At 37.0% G+C, this 16,199-nt stretch overlaps 1 protein-coding gene across 4 annotated transcripts in view; it reads right to left on the bottom strand.

Moving 5' to 3' along the window:
- Window positions 1-15,711, bottom strand: part of WDR36 (WD repeat domain 36) — a 43,705-nt gene extending 27,994 nt beyond the window's left edge. Inside the window, exons 1-11 of one of the 4 annotated variants that reach the window (XM_047851903.1) lie at window positions 15,440-15,552; window positions 12,929-12,956; window positions 12,255-12,382; window positions 10,739-10,839; window positions 5,877-5,994; window positions 4,778-4,910; window positions 3,236-3,290; window positions 1,710-1,842; window positions 1,252-1,427; window positions 822-942; window positions 281-346 (exon numbers count right to left, since the gene is read on the bottom strand). In XM_047851903.1, coding sequence (XP_047707859.1) covers window positions 281-346; window positions 822-942; window positions 1,252-1,427; window positions 1,710-1,842; window positions 3,236-3,290; window positions 4,778-4,910; window positions 5,877-5,994; window positions 10,739-10,810 — 874 coding nt within the window. In that variant the 5' untranslated portion in view covers window positions 10,811-10,839; window positions 12,255-12,382; window positions 12,929-12,956; window positions 15,440-15,552. The other 3 variants (XM_047851878.1, XM_047851894.1, XM_047851886.1) reach the window with 3 other exon arrangements.
- Window positions 15,712-16,199: the final 488 nt, after the last annotated feature.

Raw genomic sequence — 16,199 nt, 5'->3', positions numbered from 1 at the left:
CATGGCTCAAGATAAGTCATTGATGTCTTTTGGGTGGCAGCAGTATGTTTTTACCACCCAAGCTGTCTAATTCTTTTCAATAACCTTATAGCAGCACCTCAACCACTTCTACAGCAACACTGATGTTAAAAATCTATTACTCTTCCATACAGGGTTTTTTTTAATTTTATCCAAGAAAAAAGGAAATTTATCAATGAAACCTCATCTGGTTGTCTCACAGTATCTTGAAACGTTTTTTTTGTGACCAATAGCTTTTTTTTTCGTCTTGCAAATGACCTACCATGTCCCAAACTCTTGTTAAATTTTTCATGTATTGTGGAAAATGATTGAAGAGTTCCATCTTGACCTGTTGATATATGTAGAAAATACCTATCAAACTTCATCAAAACAATGGATCATTTGAATGACAGATCTTAATGATTTAAAACTTGAAGTTACAGTTTGGGATACTTTAAAAGGAGAGCTAAATTGCAACTACTTCATTATAATATTCACCTGTACAAAGAATGCCATTTAGTAAGAACCAAGGATAATATGAGTTACTAATAATTTTCAGCAGATTATGAGACTTGGCAAGGGCCACAGTTTCAGAATCCAGCCACCTGTCTGTGAAGATCAGTAAATAAAATAACATTCTAAATGAAGATAGTATCTACAGTGCTTCCTGAAGTTTTCAAAAAGAATCTCCTCATTTACTCAGATTTCCAAATCACTCAAATTCAAATCTGAATCTGAAAATTCAATACCAAACCTAATAATTATTAAATACCCTGCTCTCAATACTTTCTGGGATAAACTAATAGGATGAAGCAGAAACTCACTTGCACTAAGAATTTGCTGTCCGTTTTGTCCATAATATCTGATTTTGGTAAGAGGAGCACTATGTCCCATTCTGAATCTCAAAAGCCGGCCTTCACCTGTAGGACCATCAAATATCCATATCTGCCAAGAAATAAAAAGGTAAGGTTCTTTCACAATGTGTTAAATGATTTGTAAGCAGTCAGATCATCTTCTACACCTATCAACTGGCACTGGGTAGTGCTGACTCTGGAGAAGGGGCTGGGGAAAGATGAACTGTAACTCTTTTTCACTTCACTGCAATCATGTAACCTGCTGTACTTTTGTTTCATCTATACCATTACCGTATCCCATTTTCCTTTCATCGTCTAGGTTTTAGGCTGATACACTAAAACAGGCTTGCAATAACCCCAAGGGTAAAAGCCAGGAAAATGATAACAACAATAATAATACCCTCAGAGCATTGTCGGCACCATTTGTGACAAGAAGGGGCTCTCTATGGAGAAATGTCAGTCCGGCAATCGCTGTAGAATGAGCATTTCTCATCTGATTGATTAACTTTTTGTCTTCTAGATCCCAGAGTCCAATATGGCCACATGGGCTTCCAGCTGCCATTATTGGATGACCATCTGTTATTAAAAATAAAATACATTAAGAAAAACATGCTCCATAAAACAACCAAACGTAACAATTCTTCTCTCCATCCCTTTAATCCATAAACATCAGGTTAGAAAAAACTATGCACCAGTAATCTATCCATATTCCTATGGCTATTTGTAATGCAGTATTTCACTTATTTCTATTAAATACATTAACTTGCAAGAAAACATCCACTTGGAAAATTTCTATAAGCTTCGAAGTATACATTTTAAACATTCTTAACTCTTACTAATAATTAAGTTAAAAGTTACCTGTACGAAATGAAATTGAAGTAATAGGTCCCCAGTCTTGACGAAACTTCATTAATGTTTCATCGAATTTAATGTTGTGAATGATAACCTGACCTGACATAAGACCAACAGCAACAACATCCACAGCTGGTGCCTGAAATTTAAATTACTCACTTTTTATTCTTAATCAAAATAGCTTCAATAATCCTGACGTTATGCATCATTAATTATGTAAAAGAAATAATAGAATATCTTCTTGAGGATGGCAAAAAAAAAAAAAAACAAAAAACAAAAAAAAAACAACCTAGTAAGTATTACCATTCTAGCATACTTTGATTGCTATTCCACATGGCAATATTTAGGAATGATTTTTTCAAGTTACTTCCCAGCTTCAAATCTGGTAGTCACCATCAATCCCCTCATTCCTAAAACACAGCTGACTCAGTAAGAAAACAGCCATAAAAGAAAAGGAATCTGATGTATGAAATCACTACAGATCAGTGACTGGAAAGAAACAAAAGAGATACAGCTCTTAGAAAACATAAAAAGGCTTGCCATATGCCTGGCAACATAAAAGGCCAACTACAAAGGGAGTGAACAGTTCTTTATCCAAGGAAACAAAAACCTATAAAACATGTTAAAAGGCAAAAAAGTCTTAGGATTAGTCTGTCCCAGCTCTAATATTTTATGAATAGAATCTTCATTTTATCAATGGTATTATATACAGGCTCTATAATAAGTTTCTCTATTTTAGCACAGAAGATCAATGTTCAATACCATTACAGAATAGAATCACGCTAACCATTTTATTAATCTACCATCATGTGACCATGATGCATGAGACCCTGGGGATATTAAAACAAGTATGATTCCTTGCCCTCAAGGGACCTAATCCTCTGATACCTCTGGGGTCTTATGGGTAGGCAAAAGCACAGCAAGGTTGATGGTACTGAGAGAGAATGAAAGAATGAATAGAAGTTGGGCAGGTATAAGCAAGAGCTATTCAGAAGGACAAGGATATACTGGCAGTATACATGTCCAAGATTCTCTGCAGACCTACATCATTCATACATGTTCCGCAGTCTCATGAAAACAAAAGCAGTTATTTATGGAAAAGTGCAATTAAAAATGTTAGGATTCGGGTCCCAACTATTCCAAGCTACAACCTTCAAAATTAGAACAAATTTCTCTGCATGACCTACAATCTCCCTTGCTTTACTGAACAACTAACTCATCTCCATCATCTCCACTCTGCACAAGGCACTGGACTACATGCTTACAAAATGATTGGTAAACATTGTTCCATAGCAACTATAGGTTTAGAGCCTAATTCCAGGTAAAAAGATTTCCATAAATGTTTATAGACAAAGGCATTATTGTTTTCAATGACATTTCCAAAACACTACCTTTTAGGGCAATATTTATAAAAATAAACTACTTTGTATATTATTTTTGTCTTCAGGTCTAAAAAATATGGTTGACCCCTAAAACTGAAAGATCACACTACTAACTTCATTTCTTCTCTGACTTAACAAAAAAATACTAACCTGCTGAAGAGCTGTGACTCCAATTTTCCATCCCAGAAACGTATACAGAAGCTTACTACAGGAAGAAAAGTAGTTGAAAGTTTTTATTTTTTAGGGAAACAAAATCGACTATATATTAAAAAGCAAAATAATAATGGGTCATATTTAAGTTGTTTCTCTGACCCACAGTATTCTAAGTACATATATATTAACTTATTTAATACTCAAAATGATTCCATGAGGTAGATATTATCACCATTATCCAGATAAGAAAATAAGAAACTTAATTATGTGAAACAATTAAGCTAAGGTTCTATGGCTAATAATTCATAGAGCCCAGACAGACCAACTCCAGATCCTATGCCCCATGCTGCTAGTAACTACTATATTATGCGAACTCTTTAAGAAACAGAAAAAAAAATACAAGCTAAAAATCATTTTATATTACAGACTATGACAAAAAACCATCTTAGAATGTAGGTGGATCTTGTTTTTTCACTGCCATGTGTTTCTAGAAAAATATTACCAATGGGAATATAACTATGATACTTATGTTATATAACTGTCACATGACAATAGTGATGCTGCTCTAAATTACAGAATCAAGCCACAAATGATAAAGTCCATGAAGAAACAGATTCTGAAATTGTTATAATGATATTCAATAAAGTATTAAATCATATAGTAAATTTAGTAAGTGGGCACAGATTAGTTACTCAATGATTATCCAAGGAATATTTAATGTAAAATAGTGTGTAAACATCACATAAAGAGCCTCAATATATAATGCAGGAGCAGAGACAATACTTCTGTCATTATCCCTAAACCTACAAGGGTAGGTAGTCAATATTTGCTAAATTGAATGAAAACACTGATTTAAAACTACGAACTAGGATAAATGTTAAACCTTTGAGAATCTTATTTTCCCTTTCAAATTTATGAGGGATTTAGAAAGTACAATTTGGATGGTCAAATATTTTTGTCTTTTTAATGCTATACAAAGATTGAACTATCACTTTTTTCTCCAGATAAATGTTCAAATAACAGGTGGAGGTACTCAAAACCATTTACCTAGCCCTCCAGCTATACCAATAATATTATAGTAAATGTTCATCAAGTTTGTGGTTGATAATACAAGGACTTTTACCCTAAAAATGATTCCTAAATGCTAGCACTAAATTAATACTGATTGACTTTGCCTTCTCCTACTTCTTCAGTTTATTGAAAACTAGATGCTGTCCAGTGACCAACACATAATTACTTTCTTATGTTACTTTACTAGAGTCTTCTCTATAGTTATATGGATTCTTTACAGATTAGGGCCATTAGTATATACTTTTAAATGGATACTTATGAAGCTGCCTACCATATGCCAGGACCACATGCCACCTTTTGCCTATGTGATACCGTGAGTAACAACACCAAAAGTAGGTATACTTATAGAAGGCCCTCAGGTAAACATATAAAGGCAGGGAGAATTGAGAGACTTAAGTATGCATTAGGGAGTAGTAGGTAAGGATAAGATGGGAACCACCTACATTATATTCTAAATAAAGTGCTTACTTGGATTTTACATTCCACAACTGTAGGCTTCCTTGTTCACTGCCAAGAAGTATTTTATTCAAGTAGGTACTTGGGTGCAAAATTGCAGAAATTTTAAATACTGATTTATCAAAAGTCAATTGCAGATATTCCTCTACAAAAGTAAAAGTTATAAACAACATGTAATTATTTTTCATATATCCATATATCTAGCCCTTAAAGTAAGCCTACCATATCAGAGATGTATGTCTTAATATAAACCAAAGACTTACATTCGAACCTTTACACATTCCTTGAGAAATTAAATGTGATGAGGGGCAACTTGTAAATGTAATTTAGACTGTCAAAAGTTTTCTAAAATTCTAATATCAGTACTATTAAAAATTCCACTCATTGCTGAACTTGTCTATAGGAATAAAAAATAAGGCTTAAAAAAAGGAATCAGCCTTACTATTTTTATAATTGGATCAAGAGGCAGAGTGAATATTCCAAAGTGAAGTACTTATACTGAACTCTTCCATGGAGTGAAAGGCCAAATATCTAGGGAGATTGATGGGTCTCTCAAAGATGTAAAAAGTAAGAGGCAAATCTTGGTGAAAGTAAAAACAGTGATGCTCATACATTTCCACCAAACATAGCTTGCTACCACTGTATAAGACTATCACAGTTAAAGAACACTGACTCATATTCTTAGAGAAAGGATGTATACTTTCCTTTAGGTTATAGGATCTTTACAGGATCTTTAGTTTACTACCACAATCTCCTTTGCGGAAAGTTGAAAATACAAACCAAGAGTTACTCAGGTGTAATCATATACCAAAATGCACTCTACAGAGAAAATAATTCACGCATCACTGAACTTGGAGAACTGCAATGGAAAATGTATTAGCTGAAATTAATACATTAAACAGGTTATAAATACTATAGTTAGCTCCTAGCTGACTAAAATTATCTATACATTTTTTACTTACAACCTTTTTCTTCATATATATTAAAGAGTCTAAATTTTTTTCTGATTACATGTGAAACCTGACATGGAAGTTGTGTTTACACAGGTTTTTAATTTTAGCTGCACACATACTATCCGCCATGATAATGCAATAAATTGGCTCATTCTTACCTTCTGAATATATGTGCCAAATAATAAGAATGCTGTCAGTATCAACAGAGATAATGTGATCCCCAAAGGGTTGCAGCAGATGGATTTCTGCTTTATGACCCTTAAAGGTGTGTACTACCTACAATGTTAAAGTTCAAAAGAATTTAATATTATTACTCATTCAACATTTAACATTATTCATATTAACCAAAAACATGCTAATCCTAAAGATGCTCTCATTAAGAAACGTAATCCAACTTTTGATTATCCAAGGTTAGATTAACAAATGGCAAGGAACCAGGCATTTTCACCTGCTCCCTCAGCCAGTCCAATAATAAGGAAGCCTAAACTAGAAACATAGAAATGAGACCTCTGAAGTTCAACCTCACAACTGAGCTTAGGGAGGACACATACAGCCGGGTTGTTCACCCAATCTAACCAGCACTACTCCATGCATCCTAAAAAAATGGTCATGTTCTAGAAGGCTAACTCTATAAGCTCCATTACCAGCTGGCTTCCAGATGAGATAGGGAGGATAGAGTACTTCTGTTTTGACACACAGAGACCCTTATCCTTACAGTAGCTGCATTCCTTAAGAACTACAGCCCCTTCTCCATGATTTCAGTTCTCACCAAATTCTAGAAACGTTATTTCTTCTCCTTGTCCTTTGGACCTAGAAGTGGTAACAGCTTCCTACAATTCCTGCAATTAGTCTCCCATGCCTTGCCACCCTTACTTTCTCTCTATTTGTATCTTCCAGGGAAAACTACAAACTGCAGTATTTTGTATTAAAAAAAAAAAAAAAAAAAAAAGACATTTTTCCTGACTCTAAAAATTCAAATAAGTCCCATTAAAGACCTCCACAGGTAAACTGCCCTCCTCTGCCACAGGCAGTGATGATGGAGGACCCTGGGAACAAATGTCAGTCCAAATTAGACCTTAACAAGTATACTGATCCAAATCCTTGGCTATCTAGGCAGCCATACTGCCACTTCCCTTTTCTTTCGGGACCTCCTGAGCCAGGTCATCTCTCAAGGCTGTTTTTCCAGAACAAACTTAGAAACCGAATGAGAGATTAAGAAAAGACCCTTCCTTACCAGTGTAGAAAATAGAGAATCTAGTTTTCTCTATACAGAGAACCACTTGGTTCTTAGAAAAGGAGTCATGGGCTGAGTTGTTCATAATGAAAAAGTCAATCCACATAAAGTAGTGGCATAAATAAAATGAAAACATGACAGTTCAAAACCTCAGGAATACAGCAAAGGCAATATAAGAGAGAAGTATATTATCAATTCAGGGCTTCCTAGAGAAGGAAGAAAGGTCTCAAATACATAACGTAAACTTTCACCTAAAAGAGCCGAAAAAAGAACAGCAAATGAAGCCCAAAACAGCAGAAGAAGGGAAATGATTTTAGAGCAGAAATCAATGACAGCAAAATTAAAAAAAAAAAAAAAAAAAAAAAGTAGAAAAAAAAAAAATCAATGAAACCAGAAGCTGGTTCTTTAAAAGAATTAACAAAATTAATAAACTACTAGCAGGACTGATCAAAAAGAAAAAAGAAAAGACCCAAATAAATAAAATCACAAATGAAAGAGGAGAGATCACAACCAACACCACAGAAATACAAACAATAATAAGAGAATATTATGAAAAATTATATGCCAACAAATTGGGCAATCTGGAAGAGATGGACAAATTCCAAAACATGTAAACTACCAAAACTGAAACAGGAGGAAACAGAAAATTTGAACAGACCCATAACGAGTAAAGAAATTAAATCAGTAATAAAAAATCTCTCATAAAACAAAAGTTCAGAGCCAGATGGCTTTCCAGGGGAATTCTACCAAACATTTTAAGAAGAGTTAACATCTATTCTTTTTAAGCTGTTCCAAAAAAGTAAAAATGGAAGGAAAACTTCCAAACTCATTCTATGAGGCCAGTATTACCTTGATTCCAAAACCAGACAAAGACCCCACTAAAACGGAGAACTATAGACCAATTTCCCTGATGAACATGGATGTAAAAATTCTCAAGATAATAGCAAACTGGATCCAACAATACATTAAAAGAATTATTCACCATGATCAAGTGGGATTTATTCCTGGAATGCAGGGTTGGTTCAATATCTGCAAATCAATCAATGTGATACATCACATTAATAAAAGGATAAGAACCACGTGATTCTCTCAACAGATGCAGAAAAAGCATTTGACAAAAAAACAGCATCCTTTCTTGATAAAAACCCTCAAGAGGTATGGATAGAAGGAACACACCTCAAGATCATAAGGACATATATGAAAGACCCACAGCTAATATCATCCTCAATGGGGGAAGACTAAGAGCTTTTCCCCTACAGGCAGAAACATGACAGGGATGTCCACTCTCACCATTGTTATTCAACATAGTGTTGGAAGTCCTAGCTTCAGCAATCAGGCAGCAAAAAAGAAATAAAGGGCATCCAAATCAGCAAGAAGGAAGTCAAACTTTCACTATTTGCAGATGACATGATACTCTATGTGGAAAACCCAAAAGACTCAACCAAAAAACTGCTACAACTGATACATGAATTCAGCAAAGTCAAAGGATATAAAAACCAATGTACAGAAATTGGTTTCATTTCTATACACCAATAATGAAGCAGCAGAAAACAAAATCAAGGAATCAATCCTATTTACAATTGAACAAAAAACCATAAGATACCTAAGAATAAATCTAACCAAAGAGGTAAAGATCTATACTCTGAAAACTACAAAACAGTAAGAAACAGAAAAATATTCCATGCTTGTGGACTGGAAGAACAAATAGTGTTAAAATGTTGATACTGCCCAAAATAATCTACATAGTCAATGCAACCCCTATCAAAATAACACCAGCATTCTTCACAGAGCTAGAACAAACAGTTCTAAAATTTGCATGGAACCAGAAAAAAATCCCAAATAACCAAAGTACTGTTGGAAAAGAAAAACAAAGCAGGAGGCATCACAATTCTGGACTTAAGCTGTATCAGAAAGCTGTAATCAAGAGAGTATGGTACTGTCACAAAAACTGACACTCAGATCAGTGGAACAGAATAGAGAACCCAGAAATGGACCCACAAACGTATGGCCAACTAACCTTTGGCAAAGCAGGAAAGACTATCTCATGGAAAAAAGAGTCTCTTCAGTAAATGGTGTTGGGAAAACTAGACAGAGACACGCAAAAGAGAACCTGGACCACTTTCTTCTACCACAGACAAAATAAACTCAAAATGGGTGAAAGACCTAAACGTAAGACAGGAAGCCATCAAAATCCTAGAGAAGAAAATAGGCGACAACATCTTTGACCTCAGCTGCAACAACTTCTTACTTGACGTGTCTCTGGAGGCAAAGGAAACAAAAGCAAAGATGCTACTGGGACCTCATCAAGATAAAATGCTTCTGCAAAACGAAGGAAACAATCAGCAAAACTAAAAGTCAACCAATGGAATAGAAGATATTTGCAAGTGACATATCAAAGAGTTAGTATCTGAACTCTATAAACAACTTATCAACCTCAACACCCAAAAAACCAATAATCCAGTGAAGAAATGGGCAAAAAAACCATGAATAGACACTTTTCCAATGAAAACACGGCTAACAGACACATGAGAAGATGCTCAACATAACTCATCACCAGAGAAATACAAATGAAAACCACAATGAGATACCACCTCACACCTGTCAGGATGGCTAACATTAACAACTTAGGCAACAACAGATGTTAGCAAGGATACGGAGAAAGAGGAACCCTTTTGTGCTGCTGGTGGGAATGCAAACTGGTGCAGCCACTCTGGAAGCCACTCAAAGACTCTTTTTTTTTTTTTTAATTTTTTTTTTCAACGTTTATTTATTTTTGGGACAGAGAGAGACAGAGCATGAACGGGGGAGGGGCAGAGAGAGAGGGAGACACAGAATCGGAAACAGGCCCCAGGCTCTGAGCCATCAGCCCAGAGCCTGACGCGGGGCTCGAACTCACAGACCGCGAGATCGTGACCTGGCTGAAGTTGGACGCTTAACCGACTGCGCCACCCAGGCGCCCCATCAAAGACTCTTAAATACAGAGAAGAAACTGAGAGTTGCTGGCAGGGTGGTGGGTGGGGGGATGGGCTAAAAGGTAAATGGGTGATGGCCATTAAGAAGGGCACTTGTTGGGATGAGCGCTGGGTATTTTATGTTAGTATGAATCACTAAATTCGATTCCTGAAATCATTATTAGACTATACACTCACTAGCTTGGATTTAAAAAAATTTTTTACCTTTTATTTTACTGTTTTAAGTGAGAGAGGAACAGAGTATCTGCTGGGGAGGGGCAGGGAGAGAGGGAGACAGAATCCAAAGCGGGCTCCAGACTCTGAGCTGTCAGCACAGAGCCTGACATGGGGCTCAAACCCACAAACTGTGAGAGCATGACCTCAGCAGAAGTCAGACGCTCAACTGACTGAGCCACCCAGGCGCCTCTCACTAACTTGGATTAAAAAAAAAAAAAAAAAGAAAAGGAAAAAAAAACCAATCTCCTGGGAAAGCATTTTCAAAAGTATTTTCTAAATCCTACCCCACCGAAAAATACAAAGTAGAAAGCTCAGGATATGAGACCCAACTGGGCAGGAAAATTTTGAAGAAGCTGCCCAAATAATTCTGATGTTCAACCCTGATGAAGAAAACTGAAGTGCCAGTTTTAACTAGTTTTGAAAATTTGATGAAATCAACTTTCTCTTCCTCCAGAAAACCAGATAAATGTTTAAAATAAAACAAGTACATGTCCAGAGCATTCTAGTAGAAGAACAGCAACATTAAAGTTCCCTCCACTTTCACTACAATTAACTATTAACTGCAAAAAACACATTAAAATAGTTCAGTGATACAAACCTCTTTATTACGGGCAAATGCAGAGAAAACATTCCCATAAGCAGCAAAGACTAGCCTCCCATCAGCTGCCATACAGCAGATATCCTGTGGGACAGAGTTACCTAGGTAAAAGACAATATAAAAGAAATAAGAAATTGTAAGATCTTGGCACAGATAGAAATCTCAAGTATACATATACCATTTTCCATGGCTATAATTAAAAAATATGCATCTATGTGTAGATACATGAATAAAAACTAATAATCGGTATAAACTTGACTTCAATGTTACTTTATACTTCTAATAATAACTACCAGACTGAGAATATTAAATCACTTGATCTTCCCTAAGAGAATTAAAATCTAATATTTACAGACATTAAAATGTAATCCTAAAGAAATGAAAAGCTTTTTGAGGTTATTTGGAAAAAATTCACACTTCACATAAAAAACTGGCAGATAGTTATCAACCCCTCATGTAAATGCCTTCAGGAATGTCACATTTACTTATAACTCTAGGAAAATTTTTAAAGTAAATCAAGACCTAATCCCTATTTAAGTCTATGCTTTGGGAAAACCTCAGAAAAATTCCCTATGATACTCTAAATCCTGACCCTTTAAGTGAACAATACAGTTATCTACTCAGTCTTCTCCAAGGCAAATATGCCTATCACCTCTAGCCATTTCTCACACGATATGATTTCTTTATTCCTATCTTGGTCACATTGGCCTTTTCTTTTTATTCCTTGTTTTAGGGGCAGGAGAGTTAGAAGATAGATGATTGTTTTAAGTATTTTTCATGCTGCATATTCTACTTTAAGATTTCATTCCCAGGACATCTGGGTGGCCCAGTCTGTTAAGCGTCTGACTCTTGATCTTAGCCCAGATCATGATCTCACGGTTCGTGAGCTCAAGCCCCACACTGGGCTCTGTACTGACAGTGCAGAGTCTGCTTGGAGTTCTCTCTCTCCCTCTCTCTGCCCCTCCCCCACACACGTGCTCGCCTGCTCTCTCTCAAAATAAACAAAACTTAAAAAAAAATTTCATTCCCCAAATACTATTTTCATAGGTTTATTAATCACTTTGTATTCAACTTAGGTTATAGTGCCCTTCTATAATCGTTTTAAAATTTTAAGTTAATCAGACACATACACTAGGTTCCTTATAGCTCTCCTCTGTTTCTGTTACAAAGATCACATTTCATGGTTCTACTACAGTCTCTCAGCCCTGGCAGGCCCTTTATTCTGTAAAACAGTTTCCAAAAAAATAAATTTTCCTTCTATTGGAAAAGTATCAAAACGTAGGAAAAGGGAAAACCCTTCCTTACAGTAGAAGGAATGATGGAACCCGAAAATCACTGTTTGGTAATCATCATTCTAATAACTGGTTCAGGCAAGTACCATCACTAAGTGACAAAACAGTGGGTAAAACTCTCAAGAGTAACAGGATATTTACACTGTCTCACTGTATCTAACCACAAGATACTTATTAATTACAAAGAGTAAAACTTTAAAATGAAGCCTCCTGACAAATCTTACCTTAATAAAATGATCAAAGTTACCACCGCCAGGAATAGAACCAATCAACATCATGTGCCTGCTAATAAAATTCACTGAGAATTCTGAATTATTTCTTTGTTATTCTTGCCATAGTGCATAACCTGAATCTAATCATGAGAAAACAGCAGAAAAGGTCAAATTGAAGGACATTCTATAAAAGAACTGGCCTATACTCTTCAAAAATATCAATGCTGTGAAACACAAAGTCTAATGAACTATTCTAAATTTAAAAAGACTGAAGATATGACAACTAAATGTGACATCTGATCCTATCCTGAACTTATTTTTTAACTACGTAAGTTTATCAGAAATACACAATGAATTTCTTATATATTCTGTGTCTTAAAATTAATGACAAAAACTTAATATATTTAAAAAAAAATTTTTTTAACATTTATTTTTGAGCGACAGAGTGATACTGAGCATGAGTGAGGGAGGGGAAGACTGAGAGGGAGACACAGAATCCAAAGCAGGCTCCATGCCTCAAGCTGTCAGCACAGAGCCCAACACGGGGCTCGAACTCACGAACCACAAGATCATGACCTGAGCCAAAGTCAGACGCTTAATGGACTTAGCCACCCAGGTGCCCCCCAAATTTAATATTTTTAAAAGACACTAAACATGAATGAATTCAGGATGAAGTTTATACTTACTTACTGCCACCAGACTAAGTTTCTGAACCTGTTTTTAAAAAGAAAAAAATATATATTAGATTATAATTGCTTTTGTTAATGAAAATTTAACACTTGAAAACTAAGATAATCTCATACATAAATCTGCTATGCTCTCTTTCCTAAAAAATATATTTACTGACCCTAATTTTTCATTATTAGGAAAACTTACATTTTCAACTATTTCATCAGGAGTGGTGATGGAAGGGGGACATAAACGTTTTCTACAAAGGGTCATATAGTAGATACTTCAGGGCTTGGCAGGCTATGTGGTCTTTGCTGAAACTATGCAACTGCTAACAAAACTTGAAAGCAACCACATATAATATATAAACAAATGTGTATAGCTCTATTCCAATAAATTTGACTTATGTATACAGAAATTTGATTTTCATGTAATTTTAATATGTCATGACATATTATTAGTTTTTATTTTTTCTCCAACCATTTAAAAATGTCAAAACTGGGGCACATGGGTGGCTCAGTCGGTTAACCGTCCAGGTTTGGCTCAGGTCACGATCTCACAGTCCGTGAGTTCGAGCCCCGCGTCGGGCTCTGGGCTGATAGCTCAGAGCCTGGAGCCTGCTTCCGATTCTGTGTCTCCCTCTCTCTCTGACCCTCCCCCATTCATGCTCTGTCTCTCTCTGTCTCAAAAATAAATAAACGTTAAAAAAAAAAATTTTTTAAATGTCAAAACCACCCATCTGTGAAGCACAGAGTTCAGTGAGGTATAAGTGTAAATTCAAATCCCAGAGATGCTAGAATATTAAGACTGAAAGGGCCCTTGGAGATCAAATTACATATCCCATATTTCTTTTTTCTTTCTTTTTTTTTTTTTTTTTTTACATATCCTATATTTCTTAAATGTAAACACACACAGGTCTCCATACCATGCAAAATTTAATTATACTGTATTCTACTATTGTGGAAAATTTTACTTAGAGATCATTATATTAGAATAAGCTCGAACAAATAAACTCAAAACACTTAAACTCAAAAAGATAAAAATGTCACAGATATACAAAAACAAATGCAGGATAGGACTGGCTTGCAGGCTGTAATTAGCTGATCCCAATCTATGGTTACTGATCCACCAACATGACCTTGACAAAATTAATCAATCTCCCTGTGTCTCAAATTCCTCCTCATCTGTAAAATAAGAATTAAAATAAGTACCAGGCACCTGAGTGGCTCAGATGGTTAAGAATCCGACTCTTGATTTTAGCACAGGTCATGATTTCATTGTTCATTGGATGGAGCCCCTCTTCCTCACAGTCAGTGCAAAGCCCAAATGGGATTCTCTCTCTCCCTCTCTCTCTCTACCCCTTCACCACTAGCGTGCCCGTGCTTGCGTGCTTTCTCTCTCTCTCTCTCAAAATAAATAAACTTAAAAAAAATTAAATAAAATAGGTACCTGCTTTATGGAGTTGTTATGAGTATTCAATGTATGAAATGTGTTAACGGAGCCAGGCATAATTAACGTTTAATAAACGTTAGCTGCCATCACCAGCACCATCTCCACTTTGGGCATGTCCCTCACTTTCCTCTTCCACTAACTCAACCAGCTACCAACAACCAACTCTTCTTGCTACTAACACATTTGCTTCCCACAATCCTTAAAAGAATGCAACTTCACAGCTCAGCTTCCACAAAAAGCGCTTCATCAACACTGGCTATTATCATCTTTATCATAAAGAAAAGCTCCCTGCTTTCACAGAGCATACATTCCTTCGGAGAAGATGAAGGGGAAAAAGTAAACAGCAACAAAAGACTATGATTCATAAGAAATTAAAGGAGAAAAACCATCACTAACAACCAGGAAGCCCTGGGACAAATAACTTAATTTCTGAGATTGTTTCCTAGTTTATACAAGGGTGCTACGGAAAACGGTAAACGATACATATCTCACAAAGAAGTTGCTGCCAGGCTTAGACTAAGAAGCACCGTACGAGACCCTCAAATGTTAGTAGAAAATAGATGCTCATGGGAAGTTTAAGGAAACTAGTTTGCTACCAAATGTGAACAGTCCCCAAAATCATAATTAATCTCACCCCCTCCAAGATCTTCCAATGTATTTTAGTCTGAATTTCTAATCCAACGTGTCAGAAATTGCACAATAAAATGTCTTACAAGTCCTTCTCGTTAAGAGGGGGCAGAAACTGGTCTTAATCACGTTTACATCTTCAAGGGAACCTGAACAGATATTTACTGAATACATTGCTATAGAACTGAAATGTTCTCTGGTACTTTTCCCTAGCTGGACAGCCTCCGAAACTCGCCCCAAGCGGATTGCAAGGGCTACAACAACAGCACGTGGATGTGAAGTCGTGATGAAACTGGACAGGTAGGAGTTAGGGAAGAGACGGCAGAAACGCAAGCCCTTGATCAGTGGGGGAGCAGAGCAGGACTGCCCCTGGAGAGAGCTGAGGCAGCTCTCAGCTGGAGGCTAAGAGGGTGGTTCCCGGGAGGCTGGCGAAGGAAGAAGTCACTCACGTCATAGGTGTGGAAGCTCTTGCCCACGCAGGTCGTCACATAGAATCGGCGCTTCAGAGCACTGAACCGCACCACGTGTGGAATGTCGTTGCTAAAAAGCCCCAAAGCCCGGAAACCCGCGAAAAGCGCGCTGCTGGTTCGACCTCGCGTCCCACCCTCCATCGATACTGCGGTCCAGGTTCCTCTGAGCTCCAGTCCCGATGAAAACCAGCGGACCAGGTCCTTCACTTCTCCTCGTGGCAGTTCTTTAACCGCTCTACAAACTCACAAGCGCTTCCGGTTTCCCCTGCCAATCGGTTAGCAGACACGGCTCTTAGTGCAATTGAAAAAGAACTCCCACCAGAGCTCGCAGAGGAGGCGCGACTTCGGTTCCGCGGGCGGTCGTCTCCAGGGTTCCAGAGATGTTCCCCACGTCTGGTGGGGTTGAAAGAAAACTGCAACAGGGACCTTGGAGGAGGGCGAGCGGCAGGGGAAGCGGAACGACCCGGACTGTGAAGGGAGACCAGGTGTAGTGTTGACAGAGTCAAGTTAAACGTGCAGTTATAAAATTGCATAAAACCATGAGACTCTCGAGAAAATCTGAACACTGGATATTTGATGATATTAAGAAATCATTGTTGGGCCGCGTGGGTGGCTCAGTCGGTTGAGCGTCCGACTTGGGCTGAGGTCATGGTCTCGGGGTCGGTGAGTTCGAGCCCCGCGTCAGGCTCTGTGCTAACAGCTCAGAGCCTGGAGCCTGCCTCAAATTCTGTGTCTCTCT

Source organism: Prionailurus viverrinus, chromosome A1 (genome assembly GCF_022837055.1).
Source record: "Prionailurus viverrinus isolate Anna chromosome A1, UM_Priviv_1.0, whole genome shotgun sequence".
NCBI classification, from domain to species: domain Eukaryota; kingdom Metazoa; phylum Chordata; class Mammalia; order Carnivora; family Felidae; genus Prionailurus; species Prionailurus viverrinus.
This window is presented reverse-complemented; position numbering and strand designations above follow the sequence as displayed.